Here is an 18,205-nt window from a genome sequence, read left to right as displayed (position 1 = left end):
TGAAGAGATGTTATCAGGACAGGTAACCCACAGCTCAGGTAGCTACAGCTGCAGCCACAGCCTGGATATTTTGTGTGGTGGGAATGACAGTAAAGCAGAGCCAACACACAGAAAGGTTTGGAGCGTATTTTAGACACAGTAATTGCAGAAGTCCGGAAGGTAGCAAACCTCCAAGAAACACCAATTTTCAGAGCTTTGTATAAATTGAATGTACAAAATTATTATTCGTGAGTACTACTATTTTGATGAAAAATACTAGCACTGGATTAACTGTATGCAGTTAACAGACACTGAGTTTGCACGTATTGCTCCTGGGACATAAACATTTCTTTTGGCACTCTGTGTCCCCATCTCCTGCTACAGCACCAGCAGCAGCTGCCACGGCTTGCCCAGGCCCCAGGCTTCGCTCCCGAGGCAGCTGGCCCACGCGTGGACCGTTCTGGCATGGAACTGGCCACCGCTTGTCCGCCAGCCCCGAGGCAGGAGGCTGGCCAGCCTGCCGGGCACCGGCCGGGGCAGGGCTGAGGCCAAGGCCTCTCCGATGGACCCAAACCCGCCTGACTTTGATGGGAAGGCTCGCTCGGGGGCTTCGGGTGGGAGCGGTCGCCCCCCATGTCGGAATGAGGGGGAGGAAAATAAAATATCAGAACTGGCAGGGGCTGCCCAAGCGCAGGTTGCCCCGTCCCCCCACAGGCCCTGAGGAGGGGCCCAGGCCGCAGACAGGCCTCCCGCCGGCTGCCAGCGCCGCCGCCCGCACACGGGCACAGCGCGGCCGGGCCGGGCGAAGGGCGCGGTGCGGGGCCGGCGAGGGGCGGGAGATGGCGCCTGGCCGGCCGAGCGCGGCGGGTAATGGCGGCGCGGCGCTGAGGGGAGGGCAGCGGCCGCCCTGCGCCATCTCCCCGCGCCGCGGCCCGGCGCAGGGCGGGGGGAGGCGCCGCTTCCGCCGCGGCGGGGCGGGCCTGGCCGGGGAGCGGCGGCGCGGCGGGGCCCGGCGCGGGTAGGGGCGCCGGCGGCCCGTGCTGGGCCTCGGCCCGGGGCTGGTGCCGCCCTCGGGAAGCGCCGGGGCCTGCGGGGCCGGGGGTGGGAAGCGAGGCCCGGGGGTCGCCCCTCGGTGCCGGCCACCGGGAGGGCACGGCGGCCCGGGCGGGGGGCGGCCCGCTCCGCAGGTGCCGTCGCTGTTAAACACGGTTAGCACGGAGCCCTGTAAATGGCAGCTGGTGCTGCGGGGGGTGCAGGCTGGTGCTGCGGGGCGGCTGAATTCCCCCCTCTCCAGTCGGGGGTGTGCGGTGCCGACCCTTGTTCCTGCACAGACATACACCTCCGGATGCTGTTGTGCCCTGAAATTAAGTTAACCCCGGGTATTTGGTGTGGAGAGAAGGATTTGGGCTTTTTATAGCCTGTCACCTCTGTTTGTAACTTTACTTTGTTATTACTGTTGTGTTCTTGCTACTTTATCAGCAGCGATGGAAGCGAGGCCCATCGTGACATCCAAGCAGCGAGAGGAGGTGGTCCACGGGGTCCCGACGGAGGTGGTGTGCACGGCGTTCTCCAACTCCGTCCTCGTGGTGGTCACGCAGTACGGCAAGATGGGGACAATCGTCTACGTGGACCCCAACACGGTCGGTGACAACGTGGGCAGGCCCTCACTTACCACAAAGGTGCTACTGGGCAAGGATGAGGTGAGAGTGGATCTACAGTGCACTGGCAGCAAGGATAAGGGGAAAATATAGTAGGTGGGGGTGTGCAAGTTGCCAGGGAGCTGATGAATCACAGCAGTTAAGCAGTGTTTGTACAGTGGTAAGATTAATTTTAAAATCTCTTCTGAGGAAGAGGGGTTCATCAGAAAAGTATGCGTGCTCATCTGCTCTTTGACTTAACAAAAGTTGAACTAACTGTGAGTGGCTTGGGGATCTGCTGTTTTGTGTCCTACAGGATATGGATCGCTTTGCCATGTTTATGGAAGGTTTGATAAAGTTCATGTTGGTTTAAGAGTTGCAAGATCAAACACAGAGACTTTGATAACCTTTTTTGGGGTTTCTGTTACAGTGAGTTTGTTTTTCTTTTCAAGTTTCTTTTCTCACCCCCATCCCATCTATGCCAGCCCCATAATGGACTTTAGTTGCCCTCTCCCAAGTGTGCCTGCCAGCACCTTCCCTTGATAAAGTTTAATTTGCTTTGTTTCAACAAAATAAGTTTTTTATCAACCATTTCACAGAGCTGGCAAGAAGGCAGAAGAAAAGGTGTTTCACAAAGGGTAAACTAGTCAAGCATTAAAACAAAGTTACAGAGCTACAAGATTATAAGGCTTTCCATCAGGGTTGGAGCTATCAAATATTACTTGCTAACCTTAACTAGAAAATCTCTAGCAACAGAAGTTCCTGATTCTATCTGCAGCTTCCCCTTATGGAGTTCTTGTTCTTCAGCAGTGGCCTTCCTTCTCTGGACAGGAGATGCTTTGCTTTCCCTGGTGTGATACCTGCTAAGGCTGACCACATCCACCCCCAGGCTGGTTTTGTGTTTTATTTGGAAATGGGAAGTGCCTTTGTTTACTTTGTTACATAGTATTTTTAAATCATTTTACCAACTCAATCTAAACTTTAAGAAAACGCTTTTACTAGGTTGCTGCCTTCCGGTTTGTCACCGTTAACATCCCTGTTTGGGATGGTGCACATTTCCAAACCTAACTGGTAGCTAAAATCAAGCAAACTCATCCTTCTGATAAATGCATAACTGTGGATGTAAATACAACCTAGATGAGCTGAATGGTTCAAAGCTGCACCAGGGGAGGTTTAGACTGGACATTAGGAAGCATTTCTTTACCAAGAGGGTGGTTAAACACAGGAACAGGCTTCCTAAAGAGATGGTCGATGCCCCAAGCCTGTCTGTTCAAAAGGCGTTTGGACAATGCCCTTAACAACATGTTTTAACTTGTTCAGCCCTGAATTGGTTAGGCAGTTGGACTAGATGGTCATTGTAGGTCCCTTCCAACTGAAATAGCCTGTGCTATTCTATTCTAGTTTATTATTGTTAAAGAAACCTTATTAACAAGATTATATCCCTTTTCTTCACTCCTTCAGCCTCACTACTTATTTCTGGTTTTCATTATTCTATTAAAATTACAAACAACATGTCTTTTACACATGGCGTGCAAAAACTGTGTATACAATACCAGTTTAGGGTGTCTAGGAATTGCAGAAACAACAGGTTTTTTCCAGAGCTTGTCAGCGGAACATACCCTCTTCAGCAACAAGTTTTTAAAAGATTGTTGTACTTGGAGCCTTCTTCAGAAAGCTGGCTATGATTGAAATAGAGGCATTTTAAATCCATGGCATTTCATATAATTTGATATTTGGTGACGTAGTTTGGGTGGGAGGATTAGTAGAAGGAAAGATTCTCCCAAGTTTTCCAAACCAGTGCAAAACTCGATACAAGTGCAGCTCCAGTTAAGTTGTTTCAGGGTGGTTTGGGTGGCTGTCACTCATGGATCCAAACTCTTTCCTTTTAAGCTAGTTAAGAAAGTGCTTTCCAAAGTTCCCTGTACCATGGCTTGGCTATGCTGACCAGCCAAACTGCCTGTCTGTTCCCAATCACATTTGAACAGCTCAGCAAGCTGCACGCTCACTCCAAGTCCAGTACCGACAGGTTCTTGATGTTCTCTGTGTCTTTGCAGGACTCTTCCTCTCCTAACAGCTGTGGAAGGGCTCTCCCAGCTGTAAGAGTGTACATCTATATACCTTTGCTTTTCAGCCCCTCGTTCATGTTTGTGCCAAAAACCTGGTGGCGTTTGTGTCTCAGGAAGCTGGGAACAAACCTGTTCTTCTCGCCATGGCTTTAAAGGACAAGACCATGGAAGGAATACAAGCTCTACGGGAAGTGATCCGAAGTTGCCAAGTGTGGTAAAGTTGTGCCATCTGGATTCAAGGAAATGATCTTGAGTCCATGACTCATCACCACCTATTTGAAAGGACAAGAAATGAAAATGATGGAATGTCTTTGTGTTGCTTTTGGACAAAATGAGGAATTTTGTTAATTTTTCTCTACTGTGTAGAATACTTGAGGGTTTTGTTACTGTGACAGGTTTGCAGTCCATATAGTCAGTGATGAGACAAGAACAACTGTCTCTACATACAAGAGAAGTATTATTTTTATCACATTGGGTGGGATGTGGATTTGGGAAGCAGCATGGCTCTGCGTTTGTGTCCTGAGGAGCGATAGATGCCAAGCTCTGTAGCTATGCTGTACCGCAAAGGGGAACACCCAGTGCAGAGTGAATAAAAGAAACATTGGCTAATCTAATTTTACCTGTTTTCTTTTTTGCTCTCTGAAGATCACTTCAACTGAAATACAAACCCCAGTAACAAATCAACAGTTGTATAGTAGGAAAGATTTTCTTTCTGTTTTTTAAGGAAATAAGTCCTATATCACCGCTTTGTCCTTATGTCAGACCCTTTCCTGATGTAGTCTGAATCTATGGCTTCTACTTGCGCTCTGGTTTTAAAGAGAGGCAGATAATTATGCTCTGCAAATTTCATGAAAGCTGACATCAGGGTGGAAGATGAAAAACCAAAGTAGTGAAAAAAAGACAAAATAACAGCTGGTTATGGATTACATGGTACCAGCACATTGGAGAGGCAGCACATACATAGGTTGGACTACCTGCAACAAGCTGGCACGTCCCTGAAGCACCTGTTGTAGGAGACATGGGGAGAGAAGGGTTTGGGGGGTTACACAGGGGTGTTTCTCCCGAGTTGATGCAATACTTAATAGCCAAACTGTTGCCATTTGCTTGGAAAGCATACTTGGTTTTACCTCTTCTTGTAAAAATACCACCAAGTAGAAATTTTCAGAGAGCAAGCTGTTACGCACCTCTGTCACTTACACACTTGACAGAGCAGAGGCCGGGGCTTGGGCTCGGGGCAGGGAGGACCTGTGCTGCATTAGGACCTGTTGGTACAGCAGAATTGGTACAGAGCCTGTGCCTGCCCCATGTAGATCCAGCTGCTGGGTCATTTCTGGTGCTAAAAAAATCCCCTAAAAGTAGAAAAGCAGAAAATGGATTTCGAAAGGACTCTTTCCTCTGAAGTAAGGGTTATTTACAGTATTTAAGGGATTATGAGAAATGAAACTATTTTTTAAAAGTACATTCAAAACACTGCGGGCTTGCAGCTGCCCTTGACAAGAAATCTCATCTAAAAATAATTTTCCAAACCGTGCTTCCAAGAATCAAAGATTTGCATCTGTCAGAACTCCAAATTTTCCCTCTTTTACATCTTTTACATTTCTTTTTTTTAATTTTTTTATTATTATTATTTTTTGTCTAGAAGGGCCGAGAGGCATGTGGAATTTGTTAACGTCAGTCTTGGTTTGCTAGTAGGGATTCTTTCCTTACACAAAATTCAATGTATTTCCCAAATCCTGCTGCTCTTACGGTGTGCATAGCTCCAGCAACTTGTAGAAACCATACATTAATTAGCAAATTGAATGTAAATTGCATCTTCCTCTGTGGTGATACAGTGGCATACCACCGCTATGTCCTGAAGACCTGAGTTACTACCTAAATTAGGCAATTGTGAGTTAACCACCTTGATGTCCTGGCCCTGTGTGCCATTGGGTCTGTATGGGATAGTGGGTAAAGAAAGCACAGGGAGATCTCTCCGATGTGATGCTGGGAGCCAGGACAGACTTACCCTGCTGCGTTTCCATGGGCAATAAATTAGACCACGAGCAATTGGTCCTTCGACTTTGCTCCTCTCTGCTCTGCAGTAAACTAGGGGAACAGCCTGCCTCAAAGAACAGGCACAAGCCTGCCGCTGCCACCAGCTGCCTGCCTTTTTGTCGTCACTGTCCTCCAGGTAAGGATTAATTCCCATTTGCGAGAAAACCTGCCTTTGCCACCCAGGCAGAGCTCTGGCCCACGGCCGCAGGACAAGTGCCCGGCTGGGGGCAGCGGCATAGGGCTGCGCCCTGGCTTTCCATCTGTGTTTGCTTTTTGGGCGTGGGTGCCAAGCGAGGCAGACTGGAAAGGTGAGTTGGGGAGTTTTTCCGAGGGAGGCAAAGGCCGACCTGCTGCTCCAGCTGCCGGGCCGGGGAGCAGCCAGGGTGAGCGGGGCGCTGGCACGGCCCGCTGCCAGCGGGCGGGCAGGGCTGGGAGGGTGCCCGGAGGAGGAGTCCCCCGCAGGTGCAGGTGGAGGAGGGCGCAGGGGATGCGGAGGCAGGTGCACGGCAGCCAGACCCGCTCCCGGAGGAGCCCCGCAGGGTGAGTGGGGCCCTGGGGGGCACACAGCAGCCGGGGGTACCCCCCCACAGAGCAGAGTGGGTCCTGAGCACCCGGGGGAGTTGCTGGAGGGGCAGAGCCTGCTGGAAGAGCCCTGTGTGTGCGTCACCTGCTCCTCCAGACGGGCTTTAAGGAGGGCTTGACGCTGCCCTGACTCAATTTATAGCTATGCGCTGTGTAGGTCCTTCCTCCTGGGTGGCCTGGGGTTGGTATGGAGAGGCTGAGCAGGTACATAATGCCGAGCCCTGGCTTTATCTGCTGAAAGCAATCAGGAGCAAAGGCATGTCTCCGGCACTGGTGGGGCTGAACCTGGATGCGCCCCTGCCCAGGGTGGGGGCCAGCGATCCCTCCCCCCTTACCTAGGCACACAGCCAGCACTGCAGCGGTACTAGTGGGGGCTGCTGGAGCTCACCTTTCCTTTCTGACTGCTCCAGCCCCACGGGGGCTGCCACCGAGGTAGGAATCTGTCCTGGGTGCTCTGGGACACTGGGAGGGATACGAGCTGGGAGTTGAGGCTCTGGCAGCCTGCAGATGGAGGGGAATCCTTGGCAAAGTGAAAAGCCCTGTTTGCAGGTGGCCTGCCTTTAACATAGGTTTCACTGCTCAGTTGATCTGCTTAGTGCTCACTTAGCAGCTCTAATACCCCAGGCAGTGAGCGTAACAGGTAGACACTGCGTGGCAGGTACCTGCAAGGTGTCTGAAAACTGCCAGACTGGATGTGGCACTGGTGCAGTCCTATTGAGGAGCTGAATTTTGCAGCTAATACTGTTCTCCGTGTCTCCTCGCTGCCTTTGTTTTGGAAGCAAATGGCCCTCTAACTGCATTGAATTGCCCGGCTACCTTGCACAGCCGGGATCTAATTACCTCTGGAGCTGGGAGCCCTGTCTCCGAGTGGCACCGAGCCTTTTGTTTTTAATGACTTGCTCCGCCGTGTTCAGAGTGTGACAATGTGGGGGAGCCTGCCAGGACCAGCTGCTGGTGCCACCGTGCTTGTACTGCAATGGCTGGGAAAGCTAATGGGAGTTGGGATGTCTTGGGCCAAGCATCTGTGGCACAGCACTGCGTTGAAAACAGAATAAATGGGTCTAGTGATGAGCACAGCTCGCTGCCATGTCCTGGGAAGCGAGCTGGATCACGTCCTTCCCTATTGTGAAGCTCTGGCAGAGGGAAAGTCTGGCCAAATGCAGCCTTATGGCCCCAACCAGCAGCAGGGCAGCCCCTAAAAAGACTGAGGAGTTATGGGGAATGGGGGACAGCCAGGCTTTCACCTCCCTCCCTGTGCCACAAGCTATCTCCGTCCTCCTGTTAATGTTTACAAGGCAGGTCTGGTGGTGGTGTGGTCTATCCAAAGACCAGATCCCTCCCCGGCTCTCCCTGGGATCCTTTCTCCTGCTGGCTGGGGCAGGGCCGTGGGATGGTCACAGGGAGGAAAAACCCAGCTCCGCTGCCTCTGTAACACTATCAGCCCATTTCTCCAGCCATCTCCAGCTCCACTTCCCCACTCACAGGTGCAGGTACGCTGGGGTGAGCTCCTGGGACCTGGCCAGCACGCTGCTGCCCTGGGCATCTCCGCTTACAGGCGGCTCCTGCCAGGCGGAGGGGGGGAGGAAAGTATTTTTAGGTCTGTTGATCTGACACCAGCTGAGTTTCCTCTCCTGTGAGGTTGGGGTTCGGCAAGAGGGCAGGAGAGGAAGCAGCAGGGCGAGCTCTTGCTTTGGTTTGTTTTCTGTGTTTAGTTGGACTGAGGTCATTCCCTACCACTCTTATCTGCGGCAGATATTTTCTTGCCTCTCACCAGTTCATTGCTTACAGTTTTACCCCCAGGCGATAGTTACCCAGCAGCTAACATCTTTGTTTATTAACAGTGCACAAAGAAGCATCTATATTGTTAGAGCTCTGCTCACAGGTTGTCGGGGTTTCTTTTAAACCGCTATTGTTATACTTGGGGGAAAAAGCAGTTTTCCATAGATTAGCAGAAAGAGAGGCCAAACATAGCTGTTTATGCATCTGTTGGCCTTGAGATATGAAGCTGCCCCATAAATAAGAACATAATATGGTTGGTCCTTGCTGTCTGGAGCCACAGGGTACACGGTGTTCATATGCCCTGGCCACCCTCTGCGCTGGGAATGCTCAGTGCCTTGAGGCAAATAGCCTTGGGGAAGACAGACCTGCCAGGGAGATGCTGGAGCACTTCAGCATCCTCAAAGGGAAGCAGCTCTGCCTTCGACATGGCAGGCTGGCTCCCTTGTGGTTAATTTGGGTGCAGGAGGGACCGCTAGCTGCCCTTCAGGTCTTGGGGTTGGTATTGCTGGCTTACCAAGACCCCTCCGATCCCAAAATGGATGAGGCCAGACAAAATGCCGAACATCTGGCTTCCCTAGCAGCCTTGGGCTTTGCCCCAGCAGGCGATGCATGACAAAAGGAGCCAAATCTGGGAGGAACCACAGGGATCCCAGTGTTTTCTGGGCTCCCAAGGAGGACCCTGCATTGTCCTGATGGCTCCTTGATAAGGGACTCATTATCATGGGTGAAGGATGTGTTTAACACTTAGGTCTGTGGCTCCTGATGGAAAAGGGTCCTGAGCCACAAGTGTGGACTCACAGGGGCACAAATGTAGGCAGGTCTTTCCCTGGCAAACAGGATAGTGATCCCTGAGAAATCAAGGAGCAAGGCTGGGAAGGAGAAGTGTTTTGGGGGACACAGGGACTGCATACAGCTCCTCGGAGAAAAGAGGGTCTGCTCTTGAAGGATGTTTGCATTTTCCTGCTGGCAAAAGCAAACCCAACCATAGTGAATAGGCTGGTTTGGGTGAGGGACACGCTGGGAAAACCCTGGGGAGGAGATAAACCTCACAGGAGGTTTGTCTACACTGTGTGGGCTGTGAAATCCGCTGGGACCTTCCCCTTTACCAGCTTACCTTGGTCCTGCCTTCCTGCACCACTCCCCTTGTCTCTCCCTGCCTGCAGATGAGTAATGTCACACGTGCCTTGCCCTCTCATGAGTCGCCCGGCACCCAAGGGTCCAGCACAGTGGATGGGCAGGCCTCAGCACCCTCATCCCCAGCCCCTGCCCTGCTCACGGCTGCGCACAACGATTCCCAGCATGACCAGCAGCTTTTTCTGACCACAACGGCGGCACAGGTCATCTCTGGCATCTTTGTGTGGTCAGCACTCATCATCACCTTCCACCAGGTACGGGCTGGAGCGCAGGCAGGGCTCAGTGCTGGGGTTCACGCAAAGACAAAATGATTGATTGGCCCCAGGTTCACCGCAAATCACTCAGCTCTGGATAAATATTTCCTCCTGTTGCTGCCCAGAGGCGATATCTTCATGTCGGGAGCCTGGTGCTGGCAGTTCGGGATGGTGGACTTTGCCCACTCGCTCCCCAGGTGGCTGCCAGAGCTGGGAGAGGCTGCAGGGCATCGGCAGTGCCCAGAGGCAACACCCAGCGGGGTTTCTCGTCTGGCACCCCCAGGGTCTGTGTCTTTGGGGTGCACACCACCAGCTGCTTTGAAACATACTGCCAGTGGGCATGGTTTTGGGTGCTGAGCGGATCCCTGCTGCTGAAGGCAGCTCTGGGGCGAGCTGGTACCTCTGAGCACTGGGACAGGGCTGCACGAGAGCTGGCATGGAGGAGGGCATGCTCCTCACACAGCCCTGGGGAAGGGTCCTAATTTCCACGTTTTTGTGGAACTGGGGACTGGGATGGAGCCTGTTTCACGTGTCTGTTCACGACCATGGGCCTCTGGTGGAAAGCTGGAAGTGCTCTCACCCCCGGGAGGAGGGCTGAGATGGGACGAGCCTCCCGCCGCCCTGTGGGCTGGGGGTACCTCCCGTTCCCCTCCTGACCAGTGATAGCTACAGCTCTGCAGACTGGGCACTTTGCAGATCTACACACACCTGAGGAATTACACTGTCCCCAAGGAGCAGCGCTACATCATCCGCATCCTCTTCATCGTGCCCGTCTATGCCTTTGACTCCTGGCTCAGCCTCCTCCTCCTCGGAAGCCACCAGTACTACGTCTACTTCGACTCGGTGCGCGACTGCTATGAAGGTGAGTGCAGCCTCTCCTTGGCAGGGAGGCTGATGGCAAAGCAGGGCTCTCATCTCACTGGCCTGCCTCTGGAGCATCCTGGATTGCGCAGAGTGGCAAATCTCCATCTCTTTCACTTCTCACTCTCCCTCTGTGCAGAGGTTTTCCCCTTCTTTCTCCATCAGCAGCAGGGAGGGGATAAAACCATGGGCAGACACGAGCTGGTGCCTTTCTGATGCCTGCCTGCAGCTTTAGAGGGACCCCAGCATCATGCTCCTGAGGAAAAAGGTTTTCTGGCTGCCTTTGGGGTGGAAATGCAGCTTCTCTAAAGCAGAAGGTAGACATACCTAAGAAATGGGAGAGCTGAAGTGTTTTGAGGTGCAGGGGAAGCTCATCAGAGTTGAGGCTGCTCTTCCACCTTGTTGCTCTCCCCCTGGGGAACGGAGGGGTGTGAGCATGTGTATTACTTCAGGTCTGGAGTATAGGAAAAATAAGTGATGGGAATGTCCAAGAAAACTGTTGAGGATCTGCTCCTTGCTGGCCATCAGCCGCTTGTGCTGCCCCTTAGCAATTCTGAGGTCCTTCCACACAGATGCTGCTGGCCATTGCACTCCTGCCTGGGCTTTTTTGGGGGTGTGGGGGCCAGCTCCACAAGTGCTGCTGGGACATCCAAGTGCTGCCACATGCATGTATGGACTCTGTGCGTATGGAGGAGCTGCTGCGTCTGCAACAAACCCTGTGCACATGGTGCGGTGCTTCTGACTCCGCTTGGAAGTCAGGTGGATTTGACCTGCTGCTCCCCTCACGGGGCTCCCAACCCACCAGTGTACCAAATCCTGATGTGGTGCTGGGGTGGATGAGAGAACATGTGAGCAGGAAGGAGTGTGAAATGTAACAACCCTCTCCTGGATCTCTATCAGCCCTGCTGATTGTGTCTGCCCTTGCCTTGCCAGCTTTTGTGATTTACAGCTTCTTGAGCCTGTGCTTTGAGTACCTTGGAGGGGAGAGCACCATCATGACAGAGATCCGAGGGAAGCCCATTGCGTAAGTCCCAGCATCCCACGAGTTCCTCAGCCCTCCACCCGCTTTCCCCATCCAGCAGCCCTCACAACATCTCCTCGGCTTCTGCTTCCAGGTCCAGCTGCTTTTATGGGACCTGCTGCCTTCAGGGTATGTCCTACTCCATCGGGTTCCTGCGCTTCTGCAAGCAGGTGGGTACCCGCCGGGGTGCACCAGCTCCGCTCCCCTCCAATACGGGCTCTCTGGGTGGCAGGTCCCTTCCCTGCTGCCCTGCCGAGAAGGCTCTGCTTCGTCGCTCTCCCAAGATGCTCTTTTTGGGTTTGTTTTTTCCTCCGAGGGAGGCAGCTCACCCAGCTCGCCGGCACCTGGCCAGCAGCAGGGCGCCAGGCTCGCTGTCCTTGCCTCTGACTCACTGCTGAGTCAGGGTCTCCTCCCACTGCAGAGCTGAGATTGCCATCTCTGTCCAGCCCCAGGTTAGCCTGGACGGCTCTCAGCTCTCCAGGGCTGCACTGTGGGCTGAATCTGGCACTGCTCTGTCCCCAGGCCACCCAGTCCCCCCCCTCCAAGGGGCTACGCTGCTTTTCAGGAGCTGCCTTGCAGGAGCCCTGCTCCCCTCCCGTCTGCAGACCCTGAGCTGGTTCCTATCTCATCCTGCAGCATTCTCCACTCCCGTCACGGAGAACTGCTCTGTCCTCTGTCTCTGTCCTAGGAGCAGAGAGGGCTCATGCAGCAGGGCTGGGGCTGGCAGGTGCTGCGGGGGTCGGTGGGTACCCCTGCTGCCCAGGGTACCCCGTGTTTCTCCCCTGTGCAGGCCACGCTGCAGTTCTGCGTCGTGAAACCCCTCATGGCAGTCATCACCATCGTCCTGCAGGCGTTTGGGAAGTACCACGACGGGGACTTCAAGTGAGGATGCTGGGTCACGTTGGGGAGGGTGAAGGGGACAGGACAGGTCCCTGCTCCATCACAAGGGACAGGGTGTCCTGCCAGCCCCCCGCCCCAGGGAGCTGCACCACGGGTAGTGAGGGCACAGAGAGCCCAAAGCACCAGGGAATGGAGACTCACTGGCCCCCAATAAGAAAGAGATGAAACTCCTGTGAGCCATAAGGTCCCACCAACAGAGAAAAGCTGAGAGTGGCCCCCTGCTCCCCCATTTCTCCCTGCCTCTCCTTCCCCTCCTGAGCTGTGCTCTCCCCCACGACAAAGCTATGCACTTCTCCCCTCCCCATTTCATCCTTCTTTACTTCCTGTTGCACTTGCTTCGCTTCCCACAGCCCAGGGCAGCAGCTCTCTCTCTTCCCACAGTGTCCGAAGCGGCTACCTCTACATCACCATAATCTACAACTTCTCCGTCAGCCTGGCACTTTATGCCCTCTTCCTCTTCTACTTCGCCACCATGGACCTGCTGCGCCCATTTAAACCAGTCCTCAAGTTCATCACCATCAAGGCAGTCATCTTCCTCTCCTTCTGGCAAGGTGGGTCCCACCACAGATGCCCAGTGCTCCTCCTCCCACAGCCCCACCTGACCCAGGGATGCAGGACCAGAGCTGATCCCTCTCCCTTCCTCTGCACAGGGACACTGCTGGCAATCCTGGAGAAATGTGGGGTGATCCCTGAAGTTCAGATCATTGATGGGAAGGAGGTGGGAGCTGGGACAGTGGCTGCTGGCTACCAGAACTTCATCATCTGCATCGAGATGCTCTTTGCATCCATTGCCCTGCGCTACGCATTCACTTGCCAGGTGTACAGAGAGAAGAAAGAAAACTCAGCAGGTAACTTTTCCTCTCCTCTTCCTTCCTTCATCGGTGACTGAGGAAAGAGGAGACTCACACACACACACACACCCTTATAGCATTACCAATGGGATGCTAAAAACCACCAGAGGAATTTCCTTCCCCAGTGCTCTGTGAGTTCCTTCTGCCTTTTCCCTCATGATACCCACAAGCCATAGCGAGTGGATAGGAAGAGGGACTTCTGTGTGGATGGGCAGAATTAGGGCATTTTGGTATTACAGCACATGCTGCTGGAGACAATCCATCCTCTTTGAAACAGAGCTGGGGTTGCCTTCCTTCTCCTAGGAACTCGTCACTGCAAGCTGACGTGTCCCACAATGAGCCCCTGATCTTGAATTTCTAAGGAAAAGTGTCACTCCAGTCTCAGAGTGCTTGGGTTCATGTCTGTCTGATGTCCCATCACCCTCCCACTCCTTCTTTTTCAGCAAACCTTGCCCCGATGCAGAGCATCTCAAGCGGGCTGAAGGAGACCATAAGCCCCCAGGACATCGTGCAGGATGCGATCCACAACTTCTCGCCCACATACCAGCAGTACATCCAGCAGTCAATGCAGGAGGCAGAGCACAAAGCACCAGGGGAGAATGGGCATGTAGCCTCCAAGACACATGGACCGAGCAGCAGAAAGAGCAAAAACATTGAGAAGAGAGTGCTGATCCCGTCTGATGAGGAGCTGTAGGAGACACTGGAGAGGACAGTGACACTGGAGAGGTTTAAACCCATGCAAATGGGATGTGTCTCAAGGCTGAGATAACCTGGTCTAATCAGAGTATGAAGAAGCCAGGAACTCTACCCAATAAGCCAGTTCCTTGAAGGGAAGATGCAATAACCCAGGGAAAGGTTAAAACAAACAGTGCCAGCTTCTGCTGTCCCATCTCTACTGGTGTTAAGGATGGGGCTGTCTTTGCTTCTGCAACTAAGCAGCCCTGCGTTGCTGCCCAATGCTTGTGTCTCTGTGCCAGCCCCATGCCCACGCTGGGGGATGCCAGGCAGGGAGGGGGGGGCAGGCTGCAGGACAGACCAGCCACCCTCACCCTCCTCTTACCTCCAAGCAGTGCTGAGGCCTGAGAGGAATGCTTTTCTCAGCACAGTTCTGCTCTAGTTTCTCCTGATTTGAGTAAAAATTGATCTCCAAGGGCCCCGTGGAGAAAACCGGCCCAGGAAGGTGACTTCACTTCACCTCAAAACCCGGTAACGGTTGAAAGACGTCATTCTTTATTTTTACATCTTTTCCCCCTCTCCTTCTCCCAGAAAAGCCTACTGAGTTGCGCAGAAGACCTTTACCAGGGAGGAAGAGAAGTCATCCTCTTCTCCTTCCAGATGGAGATGCAGCTGCCTGCATAACTCCCCCGGGGATCTGCGGTGGGACCTTGCTCCGGACTAATGCGGGGTCTTGCAGCTGCATTTCTGAGAGCTGCCTGTGACAGAAGTGCTTGTTTATGTCTAAACCAGCTTATCTCAGAATGGATCAGAAGTTAAAAGGGATTCCAGCTTCCTTATCAGAGTCTTTATTAGGGAACCAGACTGTGACTGCTGGTGGTAGGAATGCGCTTACTGGGAACTGTGTGTTCCTCCTAACCCTTCACTATTTACCGTCCCTGGGCTTTGCCCAACCTGTGGGAAGACAGGCAGGAGCTGTGCCCAGCTGGGTGATGGTGGTGGGGATAGGGACGCTGGGGGATGCTGTTGCTCAGAGCAGGACTGCTGGTGCGGGAAGACAGGGCATGGGAGGATTCTCCCCATATCAGCGATGGACAGTGCACATCCTTCTGTTAAACTTCCTCTCTTCCTCCTCCCCAGTTTTTAGTCCAATTTCTATTCCCTTGTTAATCAGAAGATCCCTGGGAACTTACTTTGGCACCGGCTGGGCTGTCGTTTGAGGGTGGAAGCTGGGTAGTGGAAGGACGAGGGCAAGTCTGCAACCTCAGATTTGCAGTCATTTGGCAAACCAACCAATGAATAAGGCTTAGAGCTGTTTTACACACAACTCCTAGCGTCTTGGGTTTTTTCCTCTGCTCTTAAGCTGCAAAATGTAAATCACAACGTGAAATTATTTTATTTATGAGGGTTTTTTCTAATAAACAGCAGTTTCTACCAGGGAGTGAGCAAGTGTTTTCACTTAGCTCAGCAAGCAGAGTCCACGATCTGCCTGTTCCTGCTCTAATGCTGATGCTCTTAAGCTCAACGTCCTCTCTGCCCCTCAGTGCTGGCCCAGCAGAAATACCTGCACACGCAGCATCCTGCACATTTTGGCATTCCACAGGATTTGTGCTCATCTTTTTCCCTTCACAAAGAGTGTGCGTGTCCCCCGCTTCCTCTCCTTGCGCTGCACCTCTTCCAACCCTTGCCTGGGCTGTGGATGCAGCAGTTCAGAGCTGCTGGATCTGCTGTAGCCAAACAAAACCCAGACTCCAGCACCACCAAGACAACCTCTATTTATTATTATTGGAGAAGTCTTACTGTGCTGGAAGCCCGGACTCCACACGAGCAGCCTATAGCTAAGCCAGTCTTGCAAGTCCCTCTGCTCCAAAGCACCACTGCTTATACCTGTTCAGCCGGCGAGACCGCTGCCACTTCTCCTGCGATGAGATCCATAAACAAGAGCCATATGCTCCATGCATCCAGGCATCCATCCAGGGTCTTGCGCATCCTGGGAGCAAGACTGTCCTGCCCACAAAGCGCAGCCTCAGTGCTCAGGGACGAGGCTGCTTGGCTTTGTAACGCAGCCAGCACCGAAGCGGGGACATCTCTGAGCTGAACATCTTGGTCTTCTCCAACCCTCGGGGAAAGGGCCGGCCACAGCTGCAGGAACAGAGGCTGCTCCGGCTCCCGGGGTGAGGACAGACTGCAAAGGTGGTGATGGCACATCTGCTGGCGAGCTCGCAGCCACTGAGATAAAGACTTGCACAAGAACACAGCAAGAAACATAGTTGTACTTCACTGCACAAATGATCGACTCTGGTGCATAATGGGCTGCATTCATTGCTCTTGCCAGCAGGTGCAATTCCCACTGCAGACAGTAACATTTGCCTATTTATGTCAAGCCCTGATTACTGTATTATATGTAAAACAGGTTCTTCTTGCAAGCAAAACAAGGGGGGTGGGGGGTGGGGGGAATCAGCTGTGACTCATCCAAGTCAACAGCATGATACCAGCCTGAAGGAGCCGTGCTGGGCTGGACACCAGCTGGCTGCTGCACTGTGCAACAGCAGGCAACACTCCTCTCTCCAGCAGGCGCGAGCTTGGCCTCCCGGTCGTCCTTTTTCTTGGAGAAAGGAGAGAGGCAAGAGCTTACGGCTCAGGCTGGGCGCTGTCACGGCCCTCAGGCCGTCACACTGTCAAAACACTTCCACAGGGGACAGAAACACCAACGGTGTCGTAGGCTGAATGAATTCCCCCGCAGACACGGTCCTGTGCTCCTCTGCTAACACATCTCCTCCACCTCTTCAGTAAGGACGCAGGGAATGCTGGCGATGAGCACACGGGTGACCTACACAGGAGCCCGGCTGTGCCTGGAGCCATGCCAGCAGGCAGCTTGGGAGGAACAGGCTTCTCTCGCTGCCAGCAGCAGGCTCTGGTGGTCGGCAGATTTGTTTTCCAGTTGTCGCTCGTCCTCAGGCTTTCCCCAAGGACGAGACGGGGCTGTATCGATCCTCCCGGTGCTTTTTGGGCTGGTGTCGGGCATGCATCCTGGTGGGGCATGCTCTGCCATCGCACCCACCAGAGCTAGCGCCGACCGCGCTTCCCACCAGCGGAGGGGAAGGAAGGTGGCCGCCAGTGCCGCAGCGGAGCCAGTGCTCTCACACATGGCTGCTTGCCTCACAACACCCAGTCGGAAGCAGAGAGGCTTTTTTTTGGGTGCTAGCCACCCACCAGCCAGCCCCTGGGTCCAGCTGCTGAGAGGCAGCAGGCTGCCAGACCTGCATCGGAGAGCAGGATCCATGCTTTTGGAGGCCTGTTGGCAAAGATGTTTCTCCCCCCGGTTCCAGGACCTTCTCCTCCCATAACCATGGTGAAGGTTGTTGCCTCTCACTGCTGCACCTCCACCAGGCCCATTCCCAACACTTTTTTTCCTCCTGAACTAACCCTCCTCCATCCTTCTAATAGACATGGCTGGGCTGGCCCACCTCCCTCTCTCCTGGTTGCCGACCCTCCAGGCAGGAGCTGAAGCAGCTGATGATTTTCTTGCTCAGCACAGTGACTGCAATTGCCCCCCAGGCTTCACCCACATCCCGGCTCAGCCAAGCCTGCCTGACCCCACCTCTGTGCCTAATGACCATCCATTACCTGCTGACACACAAAGCCTTCTCAGCCCTGCTTCTCTCCACTTTGCTCTACCTCTAATTCCGACCTCGGCCAATGCACCCATCTGTCTCCAACCTCTTGCCTCAACCCAGCACATGCCAAGTGTTTTCCTCCTCCTGCTGTCCCCTGAAGAAAATCCACCACTTCGAATAGGGGATTAAAGCTATCACAGCCCCTAGGAGCTCACAGGCACAAGGTACCAGGCTCTTTAAAGCCCAAACAGGTAAAAACAGAAAGATGAAATATGGATGCAAGGGGTCAAAGCAGTTGATTCACAAGCAGTCGCATAGGAAACCAGTGAAGGGACATTGCACAACCCAAAGGAGGAGAAGGGAGCATCTTCTCCAGCACTGTGACCTGTCTCACAGCACAGGGTCTCCAAGCCATGAGTGGCCTTGCACAGCCACCTCTCACCATCATGACTGCAACAGCCTTGCGCTACCATAAATACCCACCGACTATATGCAAAGGCACAGCCTGTGTTAGAACAGATAGAGGTGGTCCAAGCGTGGGATCTACCAGACAAGCAGCTTGGACAAGAGCTACCCCTTAAGCATGTTCCAAACACGCCAAGGAAGCTCCACAGCAAGGCTGGGAGATGGGCGAGCTGGCTGTGCCGGGCTGGGTCAGATGCTTGCAAAAGCCCGACAGCAGTCACACTCACCCTAGTCCAGCCTGCCTCCCAAAAAACACATGGCCTGGCCCCAGTGCCACAGCTGGCTGCACGCTGCACCAGGGACAGGCGGGCAAAAAGCCCCCCCCAAGGAACACACTCCACCGAAAAATC

At 53.6% G+C, this 18,205-nt stretch overlaps 2 protein-coding genes across 7 annotated transcripts; both read left to right on the top strand.

The window, feature by feature from the left end:
• The first annotated feature begins 574 nt into the window (after positions 1 to 574).
• Positions 575 to 4,296, top strand: PSMG3 (proteasome assembly chaperone 3). 6 transcript variants are annotated; one of them, XM_056337863.1, is made up of 3 exons: positions 575 to 593; positions 1,462 to 1,679; positions 3,748 to 4,296. In XM_056337863.1, exons 2-3 carry the CDS (start codon positions 1,464 to 1,466, stop codon positions 3,898 to 3,900), a joined length of 369 nt encoding a protein of 122 aa, XP_056193838.1. In that variant the 5' UTR covers positions 575 to 593; positions 1,462 to 1,463; the 3' UTR covers positions 3,901 to 4,296. The 6 variants fall into 6 exon arrangements, with proteins under 6 accessions (XP_056193838.1, XP_056193836.1, XP_056193839.1 ...); XM_056337861.1 differs by lacking the exon at positions 575 to 593 and adding an exon at positions 714 to 846; XM_056337864.1 differs by lacking the exon at positions 575 to 593 and adding an exon at positions 885 to 997.
• Positions 4,297 to 6,192: 1,896 nt separating this feature from the next.
• On the top strand, positions 6,193 to 18,109 carry TMEM184A (transmembrane protein 184A). Its single transcript, XM_056337492.1, has 9 exons — positions 6,193 to 6,256; positions 9,241 to 9,465; positions 10,162 to 10,327; positions 11,260 to 11,350; positions 11,442 to 11,517; positions 12,138 to 12,229; positions 12,629 to 12,798; positions 12,898 to 13,095; positions 13,542 to 18,109. The coding sequence occupies exons 2-9, from the start codon at positions 9,241 to 9,243 to the stop codon at positions 13,790 to 13,792; spliced, it is 1,269 nt and encodes a 422-aa protein (XP_056193467.1). The 5' UTR covers positions 6,193 to 6,256; the 3' UTR covers positions 13,793 to 18,109.
• Positions 18,110 to 18,205: the final 96 nt, after the last annotated feature.

This window comes from Falco biarmicus, chromosome 4, assembly GCF_023638135.1.
Source record: "Falco biarmicus isolate bFalBia1 chromosome 4, bFalBia1.pri, whole genome shotgun sequence".
NCBI lineage: Eukaryota > Metazoa > Chordata > Aves > Falconiformes > Falconidae > Falco > Falco biarmicus.
Note: the sequence above shows the minus strand (reverse complement) of the source record. Positions and strands in the feature narration are given on the sequence as shown.